Source organism: Panthera pardus, unplaced genomic scaffold (assembly GCF_024362965.1).
Source record: "Panthera pardus isolate Hobbes unplaced genomic scaffold, ASM2436296v1 HiC_scaffold_24, whole genome shotgun sequence".
NCBI lineage: Eukaryota > Metazoa > Chordata > Mammalia > Carnivora > Felidae > Panthera > Panthera pardus.
The window spans coordinates 128,334,117-128,357,476 of record NW_026526810.1 but is presented as its reverse complement, the minus strand read 5'-3'; the positions used below and the strand labels follow the sequence as shown (position 1 = coordinate 128,357,476).

The window sequence follows — 23,360 nt, the reverse complement described above, 5'->3', positions numbered from 1 at the left end:
TGAGCTCAAGTTCCACTGGCTCTCTCCCAAAACCCTCTGCTTTGGCCAAATGCCCTACATGGCTGTCGAGAGTGCCAGAACCCTCCTTTCCAGTCGTTCAGCCTTGGATCAGAGCTACTTCTCCAGTGAGAACATGATACGCCATAAGTAGGAAGGTGCTGCTAACATGACAGGTTTTGTTGATAAGAAGCACGTGCTGCCAGAAAGATGCTCAGTGACCGCGGCTCTACTAGGAGCACATCCTGGACCTGCTCACTTCATAATCTGAGGGGAAATGGTTCATTTGCACCAGTCTCCACTAGGGACACCAAGCCTGAACTTGCCCAAGTCGACAGTAATCTAAAAAACCAGGGCTCTGAACGTTAGGCCTGTGCAAACTGGGATATGCCAGAGTTCACCTACCAGCATGCTCCGTGGACTCGGCGCGACTGCCTGGGTTTTCCCCATGCTTGGTTGCTGGATTCTCCTCCTCCTCACCTTCAGGGCCTATAATAAACTCTGGTCTGGAAGAAAGGAGGCTGTCCTCAAGGCTGTCTGTGGGCTCCTGAAACAGATACGACAAGCAGCCAGGTGAGCAGCCTGTTGGGGAGGTAATGAATGGTTTCGCTAAGTTCAATAAAGATCGACTGAGTGCCAGCTGTGTCCCAGCCCTGTACTGAGCCCCAAAGGGCAAATGCACCTGCCTCAGAAGAAATGTGAGTTTCTTTCCATACTAATTAAAGGAGATTTGGGTCAGCTGTTACCAAAACATGTTCATTCCCTTGAAATAAATATGGAAAAATCTCAAAAACATTGCTAAATCGGCCTAGGTCGGCTTTCCCTATGAGCCTGTCTCACTCACCAAGTGATTCCAATCCATGCACATTTTGTTCAATAATAGGACTTAATTAGCAGGGAATAATAAAGGGCTCACAGCAGTATATTAAGACACAAACACTGGTTGTCCAGAGAAGCCAAATTTTTAGGAGCAAGAAATTGCTGTAACATGTGAGTTAAAGAGAGTTAGGTATGGCAACCCAAGTGTTCATCAACAGATGAACAGATAGACAAAATGTGTTATATACATACAGTGAAACATTAGTCAGCCTTAAAAAGGAAGGAAGTCTGACACATGCTACAACATGAATGAACCTTTAGGACACCGTGCTAGGTGAAATAAGCTAATCGTGAAAAGGACAGTTATCGCATGGTTCTAGATATATGAGGTCTCTACAGTAAGTCAAATTCAGAGACGCAGAAAAATACAATGGTGGTTTCCAGGGACTAAGAGGAAGGGGGACGACAGGGAACTACTGTTTAGGGGATATAGAAGTTCAGTCATGCGAGATGAAAAAGTTCTGGAGATTGGCTGCACAGCTATGTGAATATCCTGAACACAATATATTTATAGATAATACATGTCATATATAATATATATGTATAAAACAAGCTACTAATACAGGTGAAATTGGAAAGATTAAGTGAGAGAGAGCACTCCTATGGCTGCCACTTAAAACATCCATCTCCAATTATCCTTCTACCAGCCTTCTTCTTTCCTTCAAGTCCCACTTCAAATATCCTCTTTTAAAATCATACTATTTTGGTAACACTTTAACCACTACACATTTTCTCGAGAATTAATTGACAGCCAGCTCAAAGTGAGGAGATCAAGACGGATGAAGTGCTAGGACACCCACAAGAAAATGAGCACAATGGCTGGGAGGGCCCTGAAGAATATCTCTGCCAACTTCACAATTTTGTTAAGGCTAAACCTGTCCTAGGTCACCCATGAGCAAGATACTAAATCAAACTATAAAGTGAGTTGCATGAAATTCGATATGGTAAAGAGTTTCCTGCTATTTACTGACTCCTCAACATTACCCACGTGTCTGGAATCATCCTGCTGTGTGGCAGGGACTGGTGTTGTCCATCTTGCATACTAGCTTAAGCCTCCTGCTAGCCCCCATGTCACATCATCGCCCTTTTATCCCCTGCCTGTCCCAGGAAGAGAACTAAAGAGCGAAGGGGGCTGACATGCACAGTGAAGACCATGCATTCTAGGGCACAGCCCTCTTTTATTGATGGGCATCTCTCCCATAAAACTTTGAGAGAGGAGAACAGAATCCTTTGGGTTCACCTCCAAATCTGTTACTTCCAGCACATGACAAATGTCAAAAGCATCATGCACATGGGAGATTATTTGGATGGCTCAGTTCCTCCACACTTCTGCTTATTCCTCGCTTCCTGGGATGGTGCTGGGAAAATGGACACAGTAGAGACAGCCTGCTGGGGACAGGGTAGGGCTCGGGACATCTGCCTCCATCACCTTCACCCTTTCATTCCCTCCCTGAAAGAGAAGTCTGTACTTCATGCAGCCACACCCTCAGCTGATTCTGTTCTTAAACACACACTACTGGAATCCATGGTTACTCCCATCCCCAAGGGCATAGAGGACCCTCAATCTCAAAATCCCCGGGCACATTCAATCCTTTATTTTTCCTCTTTTCTCTTCATGTGAGCGACTATTCCTTTTTTTCTAAAACTGCCTCCTACCTTGGTTTTGGAGTTCTTGTTCTCCCCTGGCTCTTCCCCTGTGTCTCTGGCACCTTCTCAAATTGTTTCTGGTCATCAGTTCTCCTGTTTTCCCTCTAAACAGTTGGTACTTCCCAGAATGCTAGCGAGGCTCTTTTCTCATTCTATGCATCCCAACATAATATGCTGGCGGCTCCAAACTTTTATCTACTTCTGACCTTCTTCCTAAAACCAGATCCACATACCCGCTGGTCATGACAACCTCACCAGGATATCTGAAGGCATCCCAATCCACCATGTCTGAATGTGCGCGCGTCATGCCCACTCCTGTCAAAAAAGATCACTTGTACACCAGTAAAAATCTTCTATAAACGGCAACATTATCAGTTCCCAAGCCAGAAAACATGGGTTTGTCCTCAACTTTTGCATACCTCAATGCCAACTAAATCAGCACTGATGATTCTCTTTCCTAAAAATCCACCAGGCCTGCCCCTTCTCTTATCCCCACCACCATCGCTTTAACTCAGACTTGCCCATTTCCTCCCTGAGTGACCACATTAACCTTCTGACTAGATGCCTGTCCCCAGGGCCCAAATCCTCCAATCCCTCTTCTCCAATGGCAGAATGAATTTCTCAGATTCATCACATTGTATCACCACCCTGATTAAATTCTTCAGCAGTCCCCCATTCACCAAGACAAAATTCAAACTTCTTAGTTTGGCAGGCAGAGCCCTTAATGAATGTGAAAATAAGACCGAGTCCATCTTGCCTGACTCAGCTTTCATTCACTACTTTCCCATTCTGCTCACTGCTCCAGCAACACTGAACTGCTTGCAGTTTCCCGAATGTATCATTCCCTGCTTTCTTCTGTATCATTAAAACAGAGAGTTTTCTGGGTCTCAAAAGTCCTTCTCTCCTACCACCTTCCTTTCATTAACTCCACTCCTTTCAGATATGAACCCAGGAGCTCTCTCCTTCCTACCATACCTCCAGGCTGGATATGCTGACCCTTGTCTGCCCCCACAGTCCCCTTGTTCAGACCTCACCCAGCACACTAATCACTGTGTCTAACGGTTTTTCATTTATTTAAACATCTCCTTGATTAGACTCTAAGCTTCTTGATTTTAATTTGGGTTTTTTTTTTTTTAAGTTTATTTATTTTTGAGAGAAAGAGTGAGAGAGAGCACAAGAAGGGGAGGGGCAGAAAGAAAAGGACTGTCAGCATGGAACCTGATGTGGGGCTTGAACTCATGAACCATGAGATCATGGCCTGAGCTGAAATCAAGAGTCAGACACTTAACCGACTGAGCCACCCAGATGTCCAATTTTAATTTGTTTTCACATCATCTAGAACTGTGACTTTTTTTTTTGGTTAAGTACCCAATGACAATGTTGAAAGACCATACTACAGGGATGTTATTTTGCAACACATAGGACAAACGAGTTCAGTAGGTGGAAAGGTATTTAAAAACTGTAGAAAAAATTTACTGTATGTATGTTACACCTCAAAAAGATTTTTTTAAGAAGTCTCTTTCTACTTAGATAAATATTAGTGGAAAGGAAGAAAAAGAGAAGAAAGTAAACAAAGGCCCGAATAATACAGATCCATCTACCTTTGATGGTGTGAGGGTATTTTGGTGATGTGTGGGTCTTAAATGAAAACTGGCTAAACAGTAAATAACTAATGTATGGAGTAGCTAATGAATGGCATATGTTAGTTGTTTCCTATTGAAACAGTTTTCTTGGAAAGTAGGAAATGAAGCAAAGCCTTTATCAGTTGTTGATGAAGTCAATGGGTTTTCCAAACCAGGGTTACCTAGGAATTCTCAATACCCATATCCAATCTATGTCCTCGATATTTGATACGTATATTTTATATTTTCACTGTTATCTGAACTTTGTGATAAAAGTTATTTCTGGAATACCAGTAATGCTTTGTATTTATGAAAATTGTATGAATGGATGCTCCACAACACTAACTCAAGACTCAAGAATTCTGTATGATATAGCTCCAGCTCATATCCCTTTCCACGAGCATAAGTTGGTGGAAGGAACAGGAAAATTTCTCTTTTACCACAGTCTCACATAAACTCAGCATAGAGCATAATGTAATATTGGAAGAAGACACCATTATACATGCTTCTACAGGCATTATCACTATCAGACAAGGGCAACCTCATTTTTTTAACTTCTTACCACCAGCCGGCTTTCTTCTTTAGGAGCCAGTCTCTCCAAGAGTTCACAAGCAAGCTGATAGCAGAGAATACTAGACTGACATAAGTTACACTCAATTGCCTTTTCTTCCTTCTGGCAGGTGTGGGAGCCCCCCCAGGGAGCTTGGAAGACATTGTTTATAATGGAAATAATGTCCTTTGATAAGCTGTGCTCTAAACCCATCGTAATCCCATCATCTTGTAACTCCATCTGAAAGACATCAAAATAAAGGCCAAAAAAACCCAAAAAACAAAAAAGAAAGAAAGAAAGAAAAAAGGAAAGAAAGAAAGAAAGAAAGAGAAAAAAGAAGAAGGAATTTGGTCCTTTTGTCCAATATTCCACTGGCATACTAAATGGGGATAAAATTTACTAACAAAAATATTAAGTTATTTAAAGATGATAAGAATTATAGACCATGAATATATATTGCTTTCCATGGATTCTTCTAAAAAGACTCTAAATACAAGACAAACAACGGGAATTATTTTTAAAATCACGTAGGACATTTTAAAAAGTTGTTTTTTAAACATCACTTTGTGAGATTTTACACATTAAAAAAAATGCTGCTCCTCACCTAACGTCCAGATCTTGGTTTCTAAATACCATTTATCCATTATCCACTAAGAGGAACCAGGGCTCCTTGGAGAAATGGCTGATTTCAAGGTTGGGGCGAGGAAAACATAAAATGACCCTGGAACATCTTGTTATGCCAGAAATTGAGGAAGTGTTCAAGGAATGACTGGGATATGTCAATAGAACACAGGAGCCAGTCTAAAGGGACTCCCACTGGTCAAATACAGGACAATATGAACACCAAAATGAATAATCATAGTAACAGATTTTAACTCACTGAATGAAATAAGAATTCATGTGTACATGCAGATAAAAAAACAAATAAACATAGAAATGGGAGAGAAGAGAAACTGTTTCCTCAGTAGAATGCCAGCTAATAAATTAAAAGAAATGATAAAATTAGAAAATTATCATTCGGTAACTATAATAGTAATAATTGATCCAGGCATGAATCAGCCCTGGATGCTAAAACTATTAGGTAAAAGTCTGATGAGAAACAGGAAATCTCAGCCTGCAAGTTACCTGTTAATTACAAAGGGGGAAATAGTGGCTTTGGAGTAGAGAAATTTGGCAGAAATCACCTTCCCAAGTTACCACCACCAGGTAAGGCAACATTATCATGTCACCTGCCTCCTGATATAATGCACTGAAAAGGATATAAAATCACACTAGTAGTGTTACTGCCAAAAAATGCTTAACCCAAATAGATTCATAAAGAAACATCAGACAAGCTCAAATTGAGGAACATTCTAAAATAACTGGACTGTACTCTTCAAAAATCAAGAAAATGGAAGATGAACAAAGACTGAAGAACTGCTCTGAATTAACAAAGACTAATGAGACAGGACAAATATTTGCAACGAAGTGATGCTGGGTTGTGTCCTACATCAAAAAAAATTTTTTTTCTTTTGCTATAGAGATATAATCATTATATCAATTTAAAAAATGATTAGTTTCTGTGGGTCAGATAATAGATAATAGTATTATAACAATATTAATTTCCTAATTTTGATTGATTTCCTTATTTTGTACTTGGTTATATAAGAGAATGTCCTTATTTTTTAGGAAATACACTCAGAAGTATTTAAGGATAAAGGGGCACCATATTTGCAATTCACCCTCAAGTGGTTTATTTTAAAAATTCTACAATTCATACATACATATACAGATTACGAGCAACAGAAATAAATGTGGTAAGTGTTAACATCTGGAGAATCTGGGGAAGGAGTATTTGGGAATTCTTTGTGCTATCCTTGCAACTTTTCTGCAAGCCTGAAATTATTTCAAAATAAAAAGTTACAAAGAAATGTTCTCCCGACCAGACTTTTAAACTTGTCTTTTAAAATTACCTTCAAAAATCAATTTCTAGAATATATTTAAATCAGCCCATCACTATAGAGTTGTACCTTGCTCTTTCTAACAATAGCATGACTCAGTTCCCCAAATTTGTTCAACAGAACTATGTTCAACAGATCTATGTTCAACAGCATCTAATGATGCTAGAGTGTTTCTAAAATTCATATGCATTCTCACATGTCAACATTATTGCAGATATTCATACAAGTATTTTTCAGACTCTAGGGAATCCCAAAAGGAGTTTGCAAAATGTCTTGAGTGATGTTGCATCATTTCAGCAAGTATGAAGATGTCAAACACATAGCAAGAATCACTATACAATGCTTTCCCTTATTCTTCACCTCTGAACTAAAGGAAGCTCATGCTTCAGCTACCTGCTTCAGGAGAAGATCAAACATGAGGATGAAACAATTTAGATTCATTTCATCATCTTCACAATCAAAGTCAATAGTCCTTCCTCCTGGATGTCCAAAATTCTTGAAAGGGCTACGAAATGGACTACGCATAGGACTCCGAAATGGACTCTGAAAAGGACTATGAAATGGACTCAGCATATTGTGCTGAACTCGTCGGCCAGGATCAGAGGCAACACTCACCTACAAGAAAGAACATCAACACACATAAGTGAAATCACAGAAGCTAAAATGGCTTATATAAAATATCTGGAGACTCATGGAAGGTATTTCCAGCTGTCACACTGATTTCCTTCCTTAGTCAATAGCATTAGTACTTTCAAATATTATGGATCTTCTCAAAATATAAAAACAAGAAATAAAATCATCTAAACTTTGTGACTGTCAGGTGAATGAAACATCAGCACCCTGAAGAATGAAGGCAGCTGTCTTTGCCATTATATTGTTCATCCCATCACACATTTCCAATTAAAGTAAATTGTTTGCATCAACCTAAAACCATAACCAGATATTGCAAGATCAGTTTGAGAATCATGAGCACAAAATCTCAGTTTAACATGACTGATTAAAGAAGAATGGCATCTGGATAGTACAGTTATCAAACTATCATGGGAAAACAATATATGTCAAATTGTTGTACTGGTTGTACTGATTATTCTCCATTTGCCTACCCAAGCCCCTCACTGCCCTCTTCTGCCCTGCTCTATGCCCAAGGATGCCAAGGATGGAGTCTTTCCCAGCTTTCTTGCAAGCTGGCTTCCAGTTGGGGTCAATCAGTGGGAGATACCAGCAGAAGCCCTGAAGCTGATGGAGAGAGAGGTAGACGTGTATCTCCCACCCTCTGCCTGCTTTGATGCTACATCTCTGGCAATCTCTCCACTACTCTTCCAGCCAGCCCTTCCTTAAAATTTCAGCGCTCAATGGGCTCCAGGAACTCTTTTCCTTGTTCCTTCAGCCTTAGGGGTCTAATGGCTTCCTACTGAGCTGTTGCTGATGTCTAGGTGCCTCAACCAACCCTTATTGCTCCCTTAACTTTCCCCATAACTCTATAGGCAAAGTCTCCATGAAAGTCCCTTCATTTGAACCATCTAGGATAAATTCTGTACCAGGACCCTGACTGACATACCTGTATATCACTCTGAAATCATATTTTCTCTCTTAAAGATATAATAACCAGAGAGTTCCTTGAACACAATATTTAAACTAAAGAAAAAGAGTACCCCACCAAGAGTCAGAATATCTGGATATTGATAGTGTTGTCTACGGCAAATCACCTCAACTCACTGAACCTCAGGCTAAGTATTTATAAAATGAGGACAATGAGCTCTTCTCCAACTGCCTCACACAGTTCTGTGCTATGGTTCACTGTGAATATATTGCACAGTATAAGGCACCAATTAAGTTATGTAATATTAAAAGTTACAGAAGAAAGAAACAACATAAAAATGTTTGCCAGCTGGTTCTTATGAGGCAAACAAGAAAAGTAATGATGATTAAAAATCAAAAGAGAGCACTGAATACAAACTATGATCCCATGATTCTGATATATTTTCTAGTCCCTAGATATCAGGTAGAATGACAGTAAGAAAAAGTGGTATGGAGAGGCTGACAAGGGAAAGTTGCGAACAGTCCCTGCCTACCGTCACATTGAGAGTGAACCTCTCCAGAACTGATCCTGGTCTAGGAATGTCAGCACACCAACAGAAGCTCTATCATGTCCTCCACAAAAATATTATCAGAAATTCCCAATAGTTTTCCTACACCTCGGACTAGACTATGCTGACTTTTCTCATTCACAGAAGTACAAAGGGGCCCCCCAAAATGGGCTCAGTTGGTCCACAGTGACAGCATCACTCACAGTAACCATCAGATGACCACATCTTCTCAAAACATGATAGAACAAAACACCCAAACTCCTCATCCCCAAAGTGAAGCACTGATCTGCCTAACAACTGGTAAAGAATTCTTATTCACCAGGAGACCAAAAGAAACAAAAAAAAAAAGAATACCTCAAAGCTACTCTTTTTGCTTTCATCAAGGATGAGAGATAGCTAATAGGTATGTGCAGGAGAAAACTCAAAGGAAAATGAAAACTCAATAATTTATTGACTGTAGATTATACAGAACATATCTTAGATCAATCTTTTCTATTATTTAATGTGCTTAAAAGATTAACAGAGTGAGATGGGATGAAAAAGCATTTTTAGAGAATTTTACTATGATGCTACTTTTAGACCTGGTATAATTGACAAAATCTTAACAAGTAAGACAAAAACAGTTGTGGCAATAATTACCCTTCGAGCTGCAAGGTTCCCTGCCAGTTCACTGACTCTTGATTTTCTTTGATTTGCCAGTTCTTTAACAGAATTAACTCCATCAGAAAACATACTTATCAATAGTTGAAGTGGAACCATGATGTCTAACTCCGATAATACCTGGGGAAAAAAGGCATATATCCCCCCAAAATATAAACTTTAAAACTCAAAAAAAAAAAAAACTGCATTTAACATTTTTTCCCAAAGTGAACTACTGAACATAAGGATACTTAGCCTTACGTATATTCTATCAGCACAGCCAACCTCAATTTTTCATAGTAAAAACTCAAAGTTATTATTGGACCTTCTATCTTCCCCACTCCCCGCAACCCATAAACTGCCATGTTATTTCTATTAAAACTTCTAAGCATCTCTTGACATTGTCTCCTCTTTTCCATAGCACTGCTAGTGCCTTACTCATCATCTTCCTCCTGGACTAGTGTAACCTGTGTGCGATCTTCCTCCAGTCCATCCTCCCTCTGATCTGACTGCGCCATCTGACCTTGCTTTCTGATACAAGCTCAGGTACCCTCTGCCAAAGTCAAGTGACTTTATCTGTAATGAATTTTTGGAAATAGATGCATCTTTCCTTCAGACAGAATTAATTCATCCCTCTTCTCTGCTTCCTTAGAACTTTGTACATACATTTATTAGAGCAATGATTACTTTTCATTATATTTGACTATTTGATACTGTCTCTCCCGCTGTGAGTTCCCTGAAGCTTTAAGGAAGTGTGAGGACAGGACCATCTCTTATCTCATCTTCATCAGTGCCAATTACGATGCCTGGCACAGAGGAACTCTATAAATGTTTCCACAATTAATAAATGAGTCGGCTCCAATCACTATACTGTTCACTCTGTTCCCCAAATGTTAGACCAGAGGTTTAAAACCTCCTTCAGTTGCAGAACCCTGTCTTCAAACCAGAACTCTGGGAAAGCCCAGCCCATAAAACATGCAGCTGTAATTGCTCGAGCCATGCTGAGGACAGAGGTTTAGAGCCCTTTCTGCTCACCCCTACAGAACTCAGCCTAAAGGGCATGTAACTGAGTAACAACACCTAGCCATCTGTAGAAGGACTGGCTTTCCTAAAATGAGAGAGAACCTTGCTGAGATCTGCTTGGGGATGAAATGTTACAATTCTGGGTCCAAAAGGTACTCTTTAAAAAATGGTCCCTTTACTCTTTCTCAGTTGTGAAAAATATTGTTCCTCAGTTTAGAACCCAGAAGGCATCTTCATGACTTAAAAATTCATCCTTCTGTGATACAGCAACGTATCTGCACCCACAGCGAATCTAAACATTGACTCTGGCCTCCTTTTTTGAAACTAGCCAAACTTTCTGACAGACATTCAACTCAATTTAATGAATTTTTAAGAACATTCATCAAATAAATACAAGGCATGTGCCAGATGTTGAGAGGAAAGGATGAAGGGAGATATGATTTCGAAATGAGAAAAGCCCTGCCTGGTCCCTGCACTCCATGCATTTGCAATCAGGAGAAGAGACAAAAATGAACTAAATATTAGGCTGAATAAAATTTACACAAGGAGCCTATATGAGTACTGGGGGAAGGAATAGTGAATTCCAAAGAGAAAATGGGGGTGTGAAGAAAACTTCATAGATGAGATCATTTTTGAGTTGGGCTTTAAGGATACGCTGGAGTTACAAGTGCAGACCGGGGAGAAAGGCATTCCAGCAGCTCATGCTACTCCCTAAGGCAGCAGCTCTCAACCTTCCCAAGTAAAGCACCTATTTAACATCAAAAGATTTAAAAGAACCCCACAAGACAGCCTATTATACTTTTAGAATCTATTGATGGAAAAATACATAAGGACCAAAAGCTATTATGAATTCAGTAATAGTATTGCATAAATCTGTACTCTACTAACCATAATGATAGACACATATATACGACATATAGTTATTTACCTATGCAAGGAGTTATTAGTCTATAGACTACCCTCAGCAAACATGCAAATTTATAGACTCTGCAATAACTCCCCGCTCCTCTACCCAGGGATCTAAATTCCCAGGCTAAGAACTATTGCCCCAAATGATTAAAGGTACCATTTACTCACATGAAGCCACAGTAAAGCTTGTTCCTGCACAGAGGAAGGGTATCCTGTGAACCGACAACTAATAAAGCCAAACATTTCTTCCAATGAAAAAGGTAGAGGACAGAGCTCAATGTCAAACATTTTGCTGGAAAGCAGAGCAACAAAAGTAAATGACCAATGGGCATATATCAGGGTTGAGTTGCATTTTTTAACTGTACCTTATTTGGGGAGCCAAACACTTTAGATTGGGCTGTGTTCCAAATATTATTATCATGTTTCATTTTACTATAATAGTTTATTTCATTAGAATAAAGAATTCATACTGTTGTTAATAACATTAGTGTTTATACTCATATCAGGCTTAACAGAAAGAACTGCATTTCTAAGGAATTAGAGTTGCTCCCCAGCATCTAAAAACATTATCCCCTTGCATTCTCCCCACTTTATTCAAATCATAATTATATTTGAAAATAAACAAACAATATGGTGTATCTATTATTCCACCAGAACCAAATTTTTTCTCGACAATTCCAGGTCATCTTAGCACAGTTTATTGCAACTGCTTCATTTTGCACCTTCAGATTTCTCTATAGGGTTGTTAAAAAGTAAACAAGATTATATAAAATACTTAACACCGTTCCTGGCACACATTACATGCTCAATAAATGTCAGACATCATTATAATTGTGGTGGCTTCATTAAACTACTTACCCACCTTAATACTTCCCTGAATTCTTTTAACTGGTTATCTGGGACTTCTGTTCTGATGGCTTCCAGCCACTCGGGCATAATACACTCCCACACAGACTGACTGATCACATTGTAGGGGATCAGGCAGAGGATTCGGTTGAGACCTTCCTTCAACTGAGTCACCGTGCTGCAGGATTTATCCCAGTAACCACCAACCTGATGGCATTTCCACAGCCATAGGGGAAAAGAACAAAATGCACCTGTTAAGGTTATACTCTAAGGACTTCCTAAAGGAGATGGATACAGAGGAAGACCGAAATCCATTACATCTGAATTGCGGGCCAAGTATCTTCCCAGTGAGATATGTAAGAATCTATAAACCATCAGGATACATTAATTACAAAAAAACCCCATACTTACAAATAGGTCCAAATATTAATCACAGACTGGATTTCAACTATTCTACTGCAGTCCGAATCTCACACATGAATTAAAATTCCAAAGATTTATTCCTAACAGGATGAGCACACAATTGGAGCATTATTATTTCTAAAGTTTCACAAACCCATTACAAATACGTGCAGTTACACCTGTGCTTCAGAGGAATATAGATTTCTACTACTGTACACTTTGCATTTAATATTTTTCAGTATGGAAAATAAAGTGGCAGAGAGTGCTATTCTTCCCTGTGCTATATTATGCCACAATTTTTCTCCTAAAAATGTTCTAAGGATGGATGAATTCATTAATTAAAAAAAAAACAAACGTGTTTTTTACTAAGATAGTATATTAATTTTCTAGTGCAAAAAAAATTATATCGAATTAAATTCAGGTTCTGTTCATAATTCCAATGTCATTTATTTATTTTTTAATGTTTATTTTTTGAAAGAGAGAGAGAGACTGAGTGCAAGTGTGGAAGGGGCAGAGAGACAGAGGAGGAGACACAGAATCTGAAGCAGGCTCCAGGCTCTGAGCTGTCAATACAGAGCCCCACACAGGACTCAAACCCACAAACTGTGAGATCGTGACCTGAGCCGAATTCAGACGCTTCACTGACTGAGCCACCCAGGTGCCCTTATAATTCCAATTTTAGATAAAGACCTTATATTCTTATTATGTATGTCAAAGTAACAACAGCTCAACTGGTCCTGAATCTTTACCATATAATACAAGAATCGTTGGAAACTACCTTATTTTAAATGAATCCAATTTTAAACATTTAATTATTATTCCTAGAATTCTAAGTTATTGAAAACAATTAAATCAATTCTATTTAAAGCTCAAATATCTATTTGGTATCCTATTTCCAAAATTCTAGATGATTGATTAGAAATTTGCAGGAAGTGACTACATTTCTGGGACTGTCACTGTTGTTACATACACTCAGAGGCCCACGGGGTTTTTTCTTGTTGTTGTTGTTTTAAAGTTTATTTATTTTGGGGGTGGGCAGAGAGAGGAAGACAATTTCAAGCAGGCTCCAAGAGCTGAAGGCAGATCCCAACGCGGGACTCAAACTCACGAACCATGAGATCATGACATGAGCAAAATCAAGAGTCAGACGCTCAACCTACTAAGCTACCTAGGCGCCCCAAATGCCTACTGGCTTTGAGTCACATTTTGGAATAAGTATCTCTGGGGTGTTCCTAAATTGTCAATAGCTAAACAATGGATCCTTTGATTTGGAAAAGCTGTCATATTTAAAAGGATTTTAGAGAGTTCTCACCTTAAACAAATGTCATATTACCAATATGGGAGGATCAAACTGGTAAGACACAAACACACACAAAAGATCACAGCTAGCCTAAAGACTCCCCTAGCAAAATTCTAGAACAGAAATCAGATTTAGAACAAAAATTAAAATCTGCCCCTACCATGAACTCCCCTCCACCACCTTCTCCTGCAAATGATCCAGTCAGAGGCCCATATTCAGAGCCTGATAGGAGCTATCATAGAGGCCTTCCCTCCAAAGTTTAATTGGGCTAAAGTGGAATGACATACTCCGAAGGAAGGAAAATATCCTAAAGTCTTCGCCAAACAATTTACAAAAATATTGCAAAGGCACACAGCTCTAAATCTACACATCTCAGAACATAGGAATCTTCTGTTTTCCCCTTAGTTGGAAATCCTCTCATTGATATAAAGAATTCAAATTAATGCAGTCAAGGGGGTAGCCCAGCTCCTTAATTAAATATTATCAAGGCTGCCATCTTATTCTTTGAAGAACTAAAAATAACTGTCCTCGCCTTACTAATCGAATCTTTACAGAAAACGTAATTGTGGTTCTGGAAGTATCCCAAAGCCCACCCATGCTTCTTCCCAATCCCAGAGTTTCCCCTATTCATCTCAAGATGCCTGCAGATACTACGGAAAGTCAGGACATGGGAAAAGGGGACTATGCTGCACTGAATAAACACTTTATTAGTAATTGTCCCAGGCCTCAGCCTCCTCAGGCAGACCCCCCTGAACCCTCCTCTGTACTAAGGCCTCAACGTGGACCCACTCAAGACTTCAGACTCAGCACAAATAATGTTGCCCACCTCCCAAACCCCTCCTCCCTTAAAATGCCTGCTCCTAAAAGCTCCATGCTACCTAGAGAATTCATTATTTGTCCCAATCAAAACCCTCTTAGACCAGTGACTTTAAAAGTTTGCATCCTTTCTCTCCCTCTTTGAGATGTAAATCTTCTACCCCTCAGAACTATCTTCTCAAGGTCCTGAAAGCATCTCTCTAAGATGCAAACATCCAAGGAAATAGCTGGCTCTCAGGCCAAAGGGATGTCTTGCTTTTACTTGTACTATTGCCTCCTGTGATTAAAAAAAAAAAAAATTAATTTAAAAAAACAGGAGAAATTTATTCTTCTTCCTGAGAAGCTCCAATTAACACCCCCCACCCCCCGCCTTAGCAAACCTCCAATGCCTTTTTCCTTAGCATATTCCAGCTTTTAAAAATGGATAAAGAAAATGTGGTTTATATATACAATGGAATACTACTTGGCAATGAGAAAGAATGAAATCCTGCCCTTTGCAGCAACGGAACTGGAGGGTATTATGCTAAGTGAAATAAGTCAGTCAGAGAGAGGTATCATATGTTTCCACTCATATGTGGAACTTGAGAAACTTAACAGAAGACCATAGGGAGAGGGAAGGGGAAAAAAATGGTTACAGAGAGGGAGGAAGGCAAACCATAAGAGACTCTTAAACACAGAGAACAAACTGAGGGTTAATGGGGCGGGGGGAGGTGAGGGAGAGGGGAAAATGGTTGATGGGCATTGAGGAGGGCACTTGTTGGGATGAGCACTGGGTGTTGTATGTATGCGATGAATCATGGAAAACCAAGAGCACACTGTATACACTGTATGTTAGCCAACTTGACAATGAATTTTATTAAAAATAAATAAAGATTGTAGGCACCCCCCAAAAAATAAAAAAATAAATAAAGTAAATACAAAAAAATAAAAAGTAACTTCTTAGTGGACTAAAATAACTAACTGCCTAAGGCTGAACCACAGCCTTCATTACACATCAGGGCAAATAAAAAGATCTTGAAGGTCTCTCCAAAAATATTGATAAAAAGCTTTAGTCCTTACATTGAACAGGTTAACCACTTGTTCTATCTGCTAGAAACATAATTTGAATAAAAGTGATGATGAAAAGTGAATTTGAAAAACAACTCTTACATAAACTAGTGAGTTTTGTATTACTATGACAGTCTCTACTGTTAAGGTCTCTACAGATATTTCTCGACTCAAAATTGCATTGTGTCCCAATAAGCCCATCATAAGTTGAAGATACCGTAAATTAAAAATACACTTAACACTCCCAACTTACCAAATATCATTGCTTAGCCTGGCCCACCTTGCATGTGCTCAGGACACTCACATTGGCCTACAGCTGGGCAAAATCATCTAACACAAAGCCTATTTTATAATAAAGTGTTAAATAGCTCATGTAAGTTATTGAATACTGTACTGCAAGTGAAAAACAGAATGGCTGTGTGGGTGCGCAACGGTAGCTGGTATAGCAAAGGTTGACCCAGTGACCACGTGGCTGTCTGGGAGCTGAGGCTCGTGGCCCCTGCCCAGCATCATGAGTGAGGATCATACTGCATACCACTAGTCCAGGAAAAGATCAAAATTCACATGTTGAAGTACGGTTTCTACTGAATATGTATCACTCTTGTACCATTGTAAAGTCGAAAAATCCTAAATCAAACCATGGTAAACTGGGGACCATTTGTATGTGTGTCTGTCTATACTTTTGCATAGGTATATTATGTATATGTGATATTTTGTTACTTCTGAATGGTATTGACAATTTACAAAATCCATTAAAAGATCTATTCTAAATGAGTTTTAAAAACGTAACTTATATGAATTAAATATTCCCCAAACTCTCAGAAATATAGAAAGTAACCCAAATGTTTTTCAAGTTCATGTGATTTGGGTAAATCTTTCATAAACAAGACGAGATATAGTTGGTTTAATAAAAACAGTTGTGTCTTCTGAGTTATCAGCAGTGAGTATAATCTAATCATACATTTTTATTCTATGTCGGTTTTCTAGTCAAGTAAGTTAATATTATATTTACTAGATGTTTGAGATTATAAAATGTATAGATTTAATTTTAATTAAATTAAATTATTATTCTGACAAGCTTTATTTCAACAATAGCTGTGTTTTATAATATGTCTACTTAGTAGTTTCCAAAATGTTTTTGATAGCTTGAAACGAAAGTTATACTAAGTTACATTAAATGGTATGTACCTGTTGAATATCTAGACCATTTCTAAATAAGACAAAACACTGAGGGGTGCCTGGGTGGCTCAGTCGGTTAAGTGTCCAACTTTGGCGCAGGTCACGATCTCACAGTTTGTGAGTTTGAGCCCCATGTCAGGCTCTGTGATGACAGCTCGGAGCCTGGAGCCTACTTTGGAGTCTGTGTCTCCCTCTCTCTCTGCGACTTCCCTGCTTGCGCTCTGTCTCTCTCTCTCAAGAATAAATAAACATTAAAAAGAAAAAAAGACAAAACACTGAAACATTAATTACTGAATACAAGTTTATATACTTTTAGATTCTTTTTTTTTCCTGTTTATTTATTTTGAGACAGAGAGCACAAGTGCATGTGAGAGGGGGAGGGGCAGAGAGAGAGGGAAAGAGAGAAAGTCCCAAGCAGGCTCTGCATGGACATGAGTCTCGACCTCACAAACCATGAGATCATGACCTGAGCCAAAACTAGGAGTCAATGCTTAACTAACTGAGCCACCAGGTGCACCTACTTTTGGATTCTTATTATGACAGAGAGACTAAAGATATTTTGATCTGTTAATAAATATGTTCTTTTTGCCATATTGAGAAATTATACTATGAAATATAGCTCTTGAGGTTATAAAGTAGTATATTCATAAAATTTGCTAATATGCTACAAAACACTGGTAGGTGACAGGAAATTCACAAACTGTCTACCTCTTGGTTTTCTCTGAAAAATAGAGGTTATCAAGTGTTGAAAACTATGATCAATATATATAAGTGAAACTATTAGAAATAGTAAGAGTGATGGAAAAAACTCCATATGCAGAATATTTAAGGAATATATGAGACAATTTTGTTAAGGACAAAAAGAGTAATTCTGTCCTAAAGTCATTCTGTAGAGGTGGTGTGAAGGCTTTCTAGAATAAAAAAAGAGTAAAGTGAAGGACAAAAACCTGAATAGAAATAAAAAGTTGTAAAGGATGGTGTGGAGGGTGGGGGTGGAGGACAGAGAGAGAATCTTACCTCGTGTGGTCAAACTGGCTAAGATTGATGGGGAAAGTTTTTTAAGTGAACTTTTTTTTTTTATTTTATTTTATTTTATTTTATTATTTTTTTAAATAGGAAATTTATTGTCAAAGTGGTTTCCATACAACACCAAGTGAACTTTAATATTAACAGTGTAGCAGTATAAAACCTGTGTTTGGGTTGTTTTTTTTTTTTTTTTTTTTTTTTTTGTCAATGTTTATTTATTTTTGAGAGACAGAGCACAAGCAGGGGAGGGGCACAGAGGCAGGGAGACAGAATCTGAAGCAGGTTCCAGGCTCTGAGCTGCCATCACAGAACCCGATGCAGGGCTCAAACCCATGAACCATGAGATCATGACCTGAGCCAAAGTTGGACGCTTAACCAACTGAGCCACCCAGGCACCCCTGAGTTTGGTTTTCTTTCACAGAAAAGGACAAAAGTTTTTTGGGTTACTGGTGTGTTCTTAATAAGAAATTGAATGCAAAAAAAGCATTTGATAAAATATAGCATCATTTCTTAATAAAAACCATCAAGAAAAGGGATAGAAGGGATAGAAGGATCATACCTCAAGACCATAAAGGCCAAATATGAATGACCTGCCACTAATATCATCCTCAAGGGGGAAAAATTGAGAGCTTTCCTCCTAAGGTCAGAAACATGACAAAGATGTCCACTCTCACCACTGTTACTCAACACACTGTTGGAAGTCCTAGCCTCAGCAATCAGACAATATAAAGAAATAAAAGGCATCCAAATCGACAGGGAGGAAGTCAAATTTTCACTCTTCGCAGATGACATGACACTCTGTGTGGAAAACCCCAAAGACTCTACCTACCAATAAACTGCTAGAACTGATACATGAATTCAGCAAAGTCACAGGATATAAAATCAATGTACAGAAATCAGTTGCATTTCTATACACCAATAATAAAGCAGCAGAAAGAGAAATCAAGGAATCAGTCCCATTTACAATTGCACCCAAAACCATAAAATACCTAAGAATAAACCTGATCAAAGAGGTGAAAAATCTATACACTGAAAACTATAGAAAGCTTATGAAAGAAATTGAAGAAGACACACACACACACAAATTCCATGCTCGTGAATTGAAAGAAGAAATATCGTTAAAATGTAGATACTACCCAAAATAACACCAGCATGCTTCACAGAGCTAGAACAACAACAAAAAAAAAAAACCCTAAAATTTGTGTGGAACCAGAAAAGACCCCGAATAGCCAAAGCAATCCTGAAAAAGAAAACCAAAGCTGGAGCCATCATAATCCTGGACTTCAAGCTGTACTATAAAACTGTAATCATCAAGACAGTATGGTACTGGCACAAAAACACTCAGATCAATGGAGGAAAATAGAGAACCCAGAAATGGACCCACAAATGTATGGCCAACTAATCTTTAACAAAGTAGGAAAGAATATCAAATGGAACAAAGACAGTCTCTTCAGCAAGTGGTGCTGGGACAACTGGACAGCGACATGCAGAACAATGAACCTGGACCACTTTCTTACCCCATAAACAAAAATAAACTCAAAATGGATGAAAGACCTAAATGTTAGACAGGAAGCCATCCCTAGAGGAGAAAACAGGCAACTACCTCTTTGACCTCAGCCACAGCAACCTCTTACTCAACATGTCTCCAGAGGTAAGGGAAACAAAAGCAAAAAGAACTATTGAGACCTCATCAAGAAAAAAGGCTTCTGCACAGCAAAGAAAACAGTCAGCAAAAAAACTAAAAGGCAACCGACAGAATGGGAGAAGATATTTGCAAATGACATATCAAATAAAGGGTTAGTATCCAAAATCTACAAAGAACTTATCAAACTCCACACCCAAAAAACAAATAATCCAGTGAAGAAATGGGCAAAAGACATGAATAGACACTTCTCCAAAGAAGACATCCAGATGGCCAACTGACACATGAAAAAATGCTCAACTTCACTCATCACCAGGGAAATGCAAATCAAAACCACAATGAGATGCCACCTCACCCCTGTCAGAATGGCTAACATTAACAAGTCAGGCAACAACAGATGTTGGCAAGGATGTGGAGAAAGAGGAATTCTTTTGCACTGCTGGTGGGAATGCAAACTGGTGCAGCCACTCTGGAAAACAGTGTGGAGTTTCCTCAAAAAATTAAAAATAGAACTATCCTACAACCCAGTAATTGCACTACTAGATATGTATCCAAAGGATACAGAAGTGCTGATTCAAAAGGGCACATGCACTCCAATGTTTATAGCAGCACTATTGACAAGAGCCAAAGTGTGGAAAGAGCCCAAATGTCCACTGACTGAAAAATGGATAAATAAAGAAGATGTGGTGTATGTGTGTGTGTGTGTGTGTGTGTGTGTGTGTGTGTGTGTGTAATGGAATACTATTATACTGAATTACTGAATACTATTCAGCAATTAAAGAGAATGAAATCTTGCCATTTGCAACAATTTGGATGGAACCATAATGTATTATGCTAAGTGAAATAAGTCACTCAGAAAAAGACAAATATCATATGACTTCACTCATATGAGGACTTTAAGATACAAAACAGATGAACATAAGGGAAGGGAAGGAAAAATAAGATAAAAGCAGAGTGGGAGACAAACTGTAAGAGACTCTTAATTATACAGAACAAACTGAGGGTCGCTGGTGGGGTGTTGGGTGGGGGGATGGTCTAGATGGGTGAGAGGCATTAAGGAGGGCACTTGGGATGAGCACTGGGTGTTATATTACATGATGAATCACTAAATTCTATTCCTGAAATCATTATTATACTAATATCAACTAATTTGGATTTAAATTTAAAAAAATAATAATAATAAAGTAAAAGGATAAAAAGAAAAGAAATTGAACAAGGTTTTTCTTTACCTTTTCAATAATGTGTCTAGGAAACAACTATTCTGTGTCTTACCATAATTTCCTGTGCCCCAAGTCCTCAATTATTTAAGAGAACTAAGTCTTCTCAATTAAAACAAAAAAGCCAATTTTTAATTAGCATGTTACATCCTATATTTACTTTTGAAATCTTTTTGTCCTTGTGGTTAAATGGATAATTAAGTATTGTTTCATAGTGACCCTGTGATCCTGGTGAATTAAGTGTTTAAACCTTTTGACATTTCTGACAACTTTTCATATTTTTGCCTTCCCAAAATCAAGTCCTTAATAAAATCTTGATCTCAAACTGGCTTTGAGATTTCTGAGAGGGCCTCTAGAAAATCTCAAAGGATTTTTTTCTTTTTCTAGTAAAATAAGATATTAGGTTTCCAATAACCAATTAGGTTTATTTGATATGTTGAATTGCATGAAAAGCATCATCAAATACGAAGAGATGCTTAACCTTCCCTAGCTTATATTTGTATAGGTAAAATGTTATGAAATTTCTAGCAATTTGTCATTACTTTTCCTGCTCATGACATAGCCTCCTGATGCTTTCCCTAATGTGATCATAATTCCAGTACTCTCAGAGGATCTGATTATAGCCATTTTTAAAGTCTTTTATCATTCACAGTTTGTTATTGTTTTTTTTCTGATGTTTTCCTGAAAGCTCTTGTGATCAACCACTAGATAGAAGGCTTTGGCTTTAGCAAAAAGAACTGTCTCTGAGACCCAGGAACAGTATGACAGGCAATACTGAGTACAAGCTGCTGGTGGTATTGCATGCTGCCGGCCTGAGAAAGGATTCCAGAACGCTGGTGGAGAAGCCGATGTGTTCCTAAAACTGCTACCCAAGATTAAAAGGAACAAAAGTTAATTAGATGGGGTTGGGGCACTTGGGTGGTTCCGTTGGTTAAGCATCTGGACTCTGTGTCAGCTCAGATCACAATCTCATGGTTTGTGAATTTGAGCCCTACATCGGGCTCCACGCTGACGGTGCAGAGCCTGCTTGAGATTCTCTTTCTCCCTCTCTCTCTCTGCCCCTCCCCACCCCTCTCAAAAATAAATAAACTTAAAAAAATTTTTTTTAATTAATTAGATTAGGTTGAATGAACTGATGAAGAAAGGTAATCATTTTTGTGTTTTTTTAGTTTGGAACTTTGCTGGCTCTTTAATGTTCTATTTTCTGGATATAAGGTTTTTCTTAAACTAGCTACAACTCACAAGAATTTAGTAGATTATTTTTGTAAACAACAACAAAACACTTGTCTTTTTCTCCCCCAACATCTGACCCTTCAGAGTTCAGAAACTCTTAGTATTTTTATTTCCATGCACAAGTTTCTCAATCTGTTCTCCTTGTAACAGAACATAATCAGAAAAACTGGTAATACCACCAAGGCTTTGCCTAGACTGTCATAGTAGAGAAGGATGTGCATAGAATCAGATATGACCAGTTTTAAGGAACTAAGGTTGACATGAAGGAGCCAGTGCTTACAAAGCCCTCTTGGAAAAAACAGGATAAACAAATACGAAATGTTACTTTCTGAAAGGTCCAGGAAACTTAGAATATTTTGGTGACCTTAGAGATAAATTTACCCAAATCTAGAGGTACTGTAGATGAAGTATGATGACAAGTTACTGGCTTAGCATCCTAACCTCTAGCGGTTTCTAAAAGCCCAATCTGAGATTCTCCATAAACATTCCAGCAAAGCCAACATTAAAGGTTTATTTTGGTCAATTACCATTGACTGTCGCTGCATCTACATAAATAATTAGGCCAAATTTAATGAGACTAGTCTTACTTTGTGAATAAGATTAATCTTATTTTGATTATCTATGATCAAAATGGGGGGTGACTATAGACAGAAATTTTATGTTTCAATGGAAAACTATAACCCACCCTTGTGAATTATCAGAATCTAGTCCTGCTCACGGTCTTTGAGCTATTTGTCACCTCCTCATAAACTGAATCCTGCTGTCTCGCACATTTTGTCAGTAACTGGTATTTCCAATTTTCCTCCCACCCTGCTTACTTGGTGTCACTGAAAACTAAAACCTGACAGTCTAGATCCTATTGAGACTCTAGGTTGTCTTGTCCCAAAGCCCTGCAAGCCAGAGTAAGACAATTTGATTTGAACTTCAAAGGACTTGTGGCAATAGCCAGGGCCAGTCAGGAATCTCACCAAACACCAGCATCGCCCATGCGCTGCTCATAACCAGGACAGAGACATTGACGACCTCACTCTATTGTCTAAAGACACTTTGAGCCCAACATCTGCAAATCCTGACTGGCTGCCCTCTGGCCTTGGAAACTAGGTTTAGAGTCTACTGTCACCATTAATCTCAGGTTTTTTTGTGTTTGTTTCCTTGTCCTAATCTATGCCTGCTTCCTCCTTTGCAGATCTCTTACCTGGAAGCTCCTAACCCAAATCTACAGCAATCAACCTACCTTCCTTTTGGTGTGAAACTTCTCTCGAAGTTTCAGAGGAGAGAAATGTGCGGAACCACTCAGACCCCCACACTTGTCATAAGGATCATTTTAATGAAAACGTTAGAACTAAAGAAGATGCAGAA

At 38.6% G+C, this 23,360-nt stretch overlaps 1 protein-coding gene across 22 annotated transcripts in view; it reads right to left on the bottom strand.

Moving 5' to 3' along the window:
- UNC79 (unc-79 homolog, NALCN channel complex subunit) overlaps positions 1–23,360 on the bottom strand; it is a 266,834-nt gene that overhangs the window by 123,898 nt on the left and 119,576 nt on the right. For 20 of the 22 annotated variants that reach the window (XM_019462133.2, XM_019462137.2, XM_053889744.1 and 17 more), the window contains 6 exons: positions 12,156–12,346; positions 11,462–11,585; positions 9,362–9,502; positions 7,029–7,250; positions 4,708–4,935; positions 403–544 (listed from right to left, as the gene is read on the bottom strand). In XM_019462133.2, coding sequence (XP_019317678.2) covers positions 403–544; positions 4,708–4,935; positions 7,029–7,250; positions 9,362–9,502; positions 11,462–11,585; positions 12,156–12,346 — 1,048 coding nt within the window. The remainder of the gene's footprint in view (positions 1–402; positions 545–4,707; positions 4,936–7,028; positions 7,251–9,361; positions 9,503–11,461; positions 11,586–12,155; positions 12,347–23,360) is intronic. The other 2 variants (XM_053889746.1, XM_053889740.1) reach the window with 2 other exon arrangements.